The 7,841-nt window shown below is 44.4% G+C and overlaps 1 protein-coding gene across 1 annotated transcript in view; it reads right to left on the bottom strand.

The window, feature by feature from the left end:
• LOC307247803 (R3H domain-containing protein 1-like) overlaps positions 1–7,841 on the bottom strand; it is a gene marked incomplete at both ends in the record, with an annotated part of 66,429 nt that overhangs the window by 15,970 nt on the left and 42,618 nt on the right. The window contains 4 exons of the mRNA XM_080023924.1: positions 1,883–1,967; positions 2,164–2,261; positions 3,082–3,271; positions 3,915–4,099. Of these exons, the coding sequence (XP_079880050.1) occupies positions 1,883–1,967; positions 2,164–2,261; positions 3,082–3,271; positions 3,915–4,099 (558 nt within the window). The remainder of the gene's footprint in view (positions 1–1,882; positions 1,968–2,163; positions 2,262–3,081; positions 3,272–3,914; positions 4,100–7,841) is intronic.

The raw sequence follows: 7,841 nt of genomic DNA, 5'->3' as shown, positions 1-7,841 counted from the left end.
ACTGTGATTACAATGGTATAAGCGCGAAACGATACATAAACAAACAACCAAAAGGGAAAAAAACGTATAAATTACAGAACAAAAAAAAAATATATATATTTTTTTTTCGTGTTAGCCCAGGTGAGGCGCTGCCTCCCCCTGACTGCACGGCTTCTTAAAAGAATACGCTGCCGCTGTCGCCCAATCAGAATTGAGCATTCCGCAGAGCTGCGTGACGACAAAGTCTTACCTTATTGTTCTCAACCGTTTAAAATATGCCGCTTCTCTCAAGCTCTAAGACCCCCCCCCCAACTTTTTTTTTTAATGTGCTCTCTGCGGGGAACCGACTCTTTACGGGGATAATTTATCGAAATTGTCGACCATCAATCCGAGACTAAGGCGAATTTCAGCGCCGCCCGAGAGGCTGACATTCTGACAACTGACAACTGGCTATTCCCCTGTGAGCAATGTTATGATGATGCAGCCGCTGACGCTCGATTCAAACGACAGCCTGTTTGCCGGTTGCTGCCGATGGTGACGATCTGCTGATAAGAACACCTGGAAAATAACAAAATAAATAAATAAAAACGTTCCTGTCGAGTCCAGCGCTGCGCTTTGTGGTAATCAGCAGATTGGCGGGCGCTCGGGGGCCGCAGGTTCCACCGCCGGGCCTGCGTTCTGCCCGCGCTTGGACTTTATTCTGCTTACGCGCTCGTCTCCGCGTCGCTTTGGGACGCGGCGAAGCAAAAGCGCCGAGGCACTTCCCACGTACCCGAGAAAATTGAAGTAAGATTGTTAACAGCGGTAAATCTGCTAGATACGCTCGACAGCTTCGGGATCTGACGTGGTCCGGCTTTGCTTTTGCGTCCGCTCCGAAAATATCAAACCTTTTCCGTCCTATGCAAGTGACGTCCTCCCTGCCCTTCCAACTGCGTTCAGACGCTGATGAAATGAGATGAGGAAAAGAAAACTTGAAAAAAAAAAAATACTTTTTAATAAATTAAAGAGATTCTTTCAGGTTGTGACTCCCAATGATCGAAAAATAGGGTTTAGGTTTAAAGAAAAAGCAATGGACATGATCACAAGTTTTTATACTGTACATATACACTCGGGGGCCGGTTCACAAAAGGTTTGCGCGGCTTTTGCGGGCGCTAAAGCGGCGCAAATAACAGAAAGAGCGAGCGTCTGACTCACAAAGCAGCCGCCAACGGTGAAATGCTCCGCTGATGGCGCCGCCGCGCAGAGCAGCGCCTCTGTGCGCCGGTGCAATTTGGACAGTTTTTCAATCAGGTTGTATTCATACATTTGGTGCAAAATTGGCCACCCAATTCACAGACACCTGCACTTATAGTCAAGTTCAAGAGACTATTGGTCACATACATATACATATGGTCATACATATATGCACACGCAGTTAGCGTGATATTATTATGTAGGAAACCCTCCCCTGTTGCGCCTCTCCACCTAACCCAGGCGCTTGCTGTCAGGATTTGGCGCAGCACTGGCGCAGCCCCGCCAAGATGTCCTTATAATTTTACATTTTCATTAAACACTCAAAATCTAAATGAATACTGTCTGAAAATTATTTTAAGTTTTAAATTTATTTAAGACTGATAATTGATACCCCCCCCCCCATGATATGTTTTATCATGGAGGTAGCTGGTGGTGTACCGAGCTGCCTTATATCCAGAAGTGTTTCTAATATTCTGTCCCCCTCATATGTGTCAACAGGGAGGACAAAAAATAGAAACAGCTCAATATGGTGTAGTTTTGCCGATTGCAATTTTTCGGGAAGGACTAGGCAGAAAAACTTCATATGTCAAAGCAGCGTATACTGCATCTTTCCTGTGTCAAAAGCACAAAACCCCACTGTTGAAAAACGTCTCCGTAAATGCCACGTTACCCATTTGCCCGACGCTGATGTCTGCGGACAGGGCCTTCCTGCCGGCCTTCCCCTGGCCCATGTTACACCACACCCCCAGAGGACCCTGAGGACGGGGAAGGGAACAACCACCAAACATCACGTCCTGTTTATAGTGTGTGTGTGTGTGTGTGTGTGTGTGTGTGTGTATGTGTATGTGTGTGTGTGTGTGTGTATGTGTGCGTGTGCGTGTGCGTGTGCGTGTGCGTGTGATGTGTATATGTGTATATGTATGTGTGTGCGTGCGCGCGTGGGGTTCTTGCCTGGTTGTTGGCCACCACGTGCGCTGCGTGGAGGAGCGGTGGTCCCATCGAGGCTTTGCACTGGAGAGGCTGGCCCAGGAGGGAATAGTGCATTTCACCTGAGCGGAGGTAAAACAAATGTTAAGAATCTTTTTGATGACAAACTTTAGCTCAATTAAAGACTGTTTTTTTTGGACAAATCATCATCTCTCTCGTATTCTGCAAGGATGTACTGTACACATGTATGCGGTACAGAGGGGTAGGTTTTAAGTGAAACAGGAAAGGTTATCGACAGACAGACAGACAGACAGACAGACAGACAGACAGAGACAGACAGACAGGATAAAATCACATGTAATAATGAGTTGTGTTATGTGATGTTATGTTATCAGCTCGACGGTTTGGTTCTATCAACAGTTTATTTGAGGTCAGATAGCAAGGCAAGTGACAGCAGGAACTACAAAGTGCAACAGATCCAACTAGTATGTTCAAAGTGAGTTGTGGTGATCTAGTAATGTTTACCTCTAACAGGTAAACACAGCAGGTACGTATGAAGCCCTTATATTTGTAAAACTGAATTCAAGGCTTTTCCAGGACCTGCAGACACCTGGCTTCGTACGGACGAGGATGGATGGAAACACCTTGTTGACAGTTGCGAGTTGCTGATCCCAGCCTTCCTCCGTAGACAGCGCCGGTGTCATGTGACCTGAGCTACTTGGACATCCAACTGTGTGTCTTTGCCCTCACTGGGAAACTGGTAACCAGCGACGGATCGAGGAGTTGGTCATATCCCACCCCGGATCCCATTTACTGCAAGGTGTTGTCTCCAGAGGAAGGCTGTGGAGCTCAACGTGCAAACCGCACATCGTAACAACGTTGAAAGGACTCCATGAAACCCCGTCTTTCCACGCCGACGTTTTTAACGTGCGTGCAACTGACCTTGTCCATTGGGGCAAAAGGCCGCGGGGAGGCGGTGGTGCTGCTGCTGGTGGTGGTGGTGGTGTTGTTGGGCCATGATGGGGATTGCTGAAACGGCTGAGTGGAGTCCTTTGAGGCCGCCTGGGTGCCCGTGCGAATGAGAGAGCGCCGGCGAAGGAGAGAGAGTGCGGCTGCCCGGCCGGATGCCGCTCTGGAAACAAAACAGAACAAACAACATTAATGTACGGTAAACAGCGACTGGCTCCTTGCTTTACGACTCGGCTGAGCTCTCACCACACATTTGTGCGGGAGACCATTTAAAGCAGACACCTCAAGCAGATGAAGTTCTAGTTCCAGGTGGAACCCTGGGCTCGACACTAATGGCGTCCGGTCGTCAACGGAAAACGTATTTGGGACCAGAATATGTACAGTATCAGCCCGCCAGGCCAAAAAAAAACAAAAAAAACATTTTTTGTGTGTGCTCATCGTTGGACGTTGGACCATCAACTTGAGATATTTTGTCTTGTGCTTCGGGCTCACACACACTTCGCTGGTAATAGAGGGCTTCGGTGTTAAAAGAGCAAGAGGCAATTTGTGTAGACTTACACTTGTTTAATCTGATACAGATATTTCGAATGACCAAGCCCTTAGAGATTTGATATGTATTAAGATGAAAGTACCGTCCCCCAACTATGAGAAGGCGCGTTTTGTAGATGGGGAAGCAGTCGGCGGCGAAGGAGGGGAACACCAGGGATCATTAATTGAGCCCCTTAAAATGTGTCACCGATAAATAATGTGGAGTTGACTCGATTGGACTGGCTCACGTGTGTCTGCAGCATCCGTGTGCATCATACCTGGGAGTGGTCCAGGGGCGTCATGGACTCCATGGGCCTGTAGCTGCGATGCTGGTTCTCGGGGCCGGGCTGCTTGTAGCCGCCTTGTTTCCTCTGGCAGGGGGAGTGAGGGCGGGGCTGGTGGATGGGGGGTGTGGACAGCTGCATCATGACCATCCCACCACCGGGGGGCGCTGGGAGGAGCCCTGCCGATACAGCCACAATAATAAACATGAAAATTGCGAGCTGCGCAAACTCGTCGTTCCGACTAAAACTCCCTCTTTGATTTCAGATCCCATGTCTAGGCACATTTGGGGTCTAAAAGATTTTTATTATCGTGGTTTTCGTCAACAAAATTGCGCACCAAATTAGAATATATTGGTAAAGTAAAAAAGAGTAAAAAAGGATACACGATGATGTCATTACCCTCTGTCCCTTATTTAAATGTCACTTTCACAGACGTGTACATCTATTTTAACAAATTTAAAAAAAAAACCTTATAGACTAGAATATTTTAGGCACAAAGGCCACATGCAACCAATCCCCCCAATTCAACATCTACCAATTTACGATAAGACTACAAATTACAACGACCACGTTTCACCAGATGAAGTACGCCATCCAGGTAAATTCTATTTGGACCCTTTTTCAATGTCAAATAATGATATTATATGTATATATATATGAATATAAATATATTCATATATATATATATACTGTATATTAAAATAACAATTATGTTCTTGCTTGACATTTGGCTGGGCAATAAACTATGTTTTCCAATAAATTACTTTCAAAAGATCACTAGTGCCGGTGTTTTTGTTTAACACATCTGAAAGGTTTTTGAGGTGGAGGATTCTATACCTCACGATCAATTCGCTCAATAGACTTCTCGTCGACAGGCTGTCACTCAGAGGCAAACAGACTCAGTTTCACACTGAGTGGGCGTGGCCGCTTGGATACCTCTCCGTCACTTTTTGCGAAGTACCGAGTTTCACCTCTTAGACTTCAGGTGCGAGTATCAGTCATTTGTCAAAATCGTATGGCCGTGACAGCGGAATCAATCGCAGCAGGGAGAGGTGTAGAAAAACATTAAATAGCTCAAAAAGACAAAAAAATAAAAAATACTGGAGGTGGGGTTTAAGGGCGTTGCTTCGGGTGAAAAAAACAAGCTGTTGATGTGAATGAAAAATTGTTTTTTCACTCAAACTATGCGATTATTCTTTTTTGGCAATTTATTATGAAGTGACTGTGTGAATGTAATTAGGCGGCTGTGACACAAAGCTCAGACTTGGGTGTTTTGCGTCATCGTGTTTACGAATTATCTGCAGCCGTGCGACAAGCGGCCGCAAGGACTGCAGAGGATATCTGTGGATTTTACTGGGCTTGTTATGCCGGACCGCAACATAGTCAATTAAACGTGTTTACTGGCCACGCTGTGGGTGGACGCCATCACCAGCCCTTTGTCCAACCTCATTACGGATGTGTGTGTGTGTGTGTGTGTGTGTGTGTGTGTGTGTGTGTGTGTGTGTGTGTGTGTGTGTGTGTGTGTGTGTGTGTGTGTGTGTGTGTGTGTCTGCGTGCGTGCGTGCGTGCGCGTGTGTGTGTGTGTGTGAGTGATGTCTCCTTCGCTCTCTGTCTCTCATCATAACAACATGTGAACACGAACAGAAAAGGGTAATCCAAACAGAAAGAATGCTCCAATTCAGCATGAACAAGGCGGCACTTTTTGCCCCGGGGTCGGTGTGCGTCACAATGACAGGATAAAACAGATAGAGGCGAATAAAAATGAACAGGGATAACATTTCAAGAAGGAATTGTAAATAAGGGGATAATCACAAATGTTTTTTATCTGTATGAATAGTCCGCATCCACAGCTCTCCGTGCGCCCCGTTCCTCCAAATAAAACAACAAAAAACAGCGCTCCTCTGTGTTCCAGTTGTTTTATTTTGAGGAACAGGGAAGGTTCTTCGATGGGGGAGCACGGAGAGCCGCGTACGCAGACGTGTCCGGATACGGACGGTTCACACATATAAATCACACATGTGATTCACCTTAATTATAATTCCTCATTGAAATGTTATCCCTGTGCATTTTTGTCATAATAATAATCATAATAATAATAATAATAATAATAATAATAATAATAATAAAAAAGAAAAGTTCAAAATGTATACATCTGGTAAAAAATATATACGGATAGATAAAATGTATAAAAATGTAAAAGTCATAATATTTACAGTTTAAAAAGGTCAAAGGATGGAGCCGTGATTTATCTGATTCAGGAGACCGATAGGAGTGAGGATCAGGAAAGCTCCTTTGGATCACGATGGAGAACTGTTTCCCTCCTGCTGGTGTGCTCCTGCAGACCGCTGCTGCTGTTTTTCCTGCGCTCTGCCCTCATCTGTCTCTTGGAATATTCCCTGAATTTGTGAGTATTGATAAACCTGCACTTGCCCTTTTTGTTTATTGCTTGGTGAACAAGCAAAGCGACCATGACAGTTTTTAGGCCTCTACGCTCTCCAGCCACTACTCAGGCCTGCAACAGGGGTTTTATTTATATGTTTTGTTTGTGTTGCAGAGTGAGTGTGTGTGGGTGTGGGCCCACATTATATTGTTTATGTGTTAACATGTTAAAGATGCTATACACTTGTGATATTAGAGCCTAATTAGAGATAATCGCTTAAAATTTTAAAGCTACTTGAAGTTATTGAAGGGAACTAATAATTATTTTGTGTTTATTAATATAGGGTGATTATATAGTGCATTACATTTCACTGCATATATGTATGAAAGTATGTATATGTATGTGACGAATAAACCTCTTGAATCTTGAAAGGGTATTATTTCAATTTGCCTTCCATTTACAAGTGATGCTACAGTAATATGGTTTTGTGTACTAAAACTGGACTAATAAAGAATAAAATTTTGTTTTATTGCATTTAAAGTATACTTGTAGTGTCATTGTTCATCATAGGTAATTTGTGCTTGGTAATAACTGTATAACAGGGTATATAAAATGAATACACAACATAAAAATAAAATAAGAGGCATATGCCTTTATCATACTTCCTTAATGTTCATAATGAGGTAAAACAAAGGTGATAAGAATCTTATTAATTTATGTTTATTTATAAGTATAGGTAAAAGCGCCATTCAATTTGAAACTGTACCCAGGGCTCCGCCCATAGTACTACTACACTGAGCAGGTTCACCTAATATTATATAGCTATATGGTGTACAGTATGTTAACATAATTGGAGGCACTGCTGGGATATAACTTTCATTGTTTTATATGACAACACAAGTAACAACACTTTCAGCATGTTGCAAGTATGGAAAGCAAAACGTGCAGTTCATCACAGCTTGATCTGGTGCAGAGTAGGGGGAGTAGAAGTAGAACATGTCCTTTTAATATATGGAGTGCCGGACGACATCACAGTAGATGTTATAGAAGAAACAGCTATCAAAGCAACTATCAAAGCCGTGGGCAAAGTCAGAGTAAGGGGCAACATGTTTCACTCTCAACATCAATGGGCTCATTGATGCAAGTGGGGAGCGAAGGTTAGTCCGTCTGGTCCAATACCACAGAAGAGCTACTGTAGCACAAATTGCTGAAAAAGTTAATGCTGCTATGATACAAAGGAGTCACAACACACAGTGCATCGCAGCTTGCTGCGTATGGGACTGTGTAGCTGCAGACCGCTCAGAGTGTCCATGCAATGGACCCGTGTCCATTGCTGAAAGCGCCTACAATGGGCACGTGAGCGTCAGAACTGGAGCATCGAGCAATGGAAGAAGGTGGCCGATGAATCACTTTTTCTTCTACATCATGTGGATGGGAGGGGTTAGGGTCCGATCTGATCGACATCTGTGGGATGTGCTTGAACAACAAGCCTGATCCATGGGGGCCCCACCTCGCAACTTACAGGACTTAAAGGATCTGCT

The sequence above is a fragment of the Zeus faber genome (genome assembly GCF_960531495.2).
Source record: "Zeus faber genome assembly, chromosome: 2".
NCBI classification, from domain to species: Eukaryota; Metazoa; Chordata; class Actinopteri; order Zeiformes; family Zeidae; genus Zeus; species Zeus faber.
The sequence above is the reverse complement of the archived record's forward strand: the minus strand, read 5'-3'. Positions and strand labels throughout refer to the sequence as shown.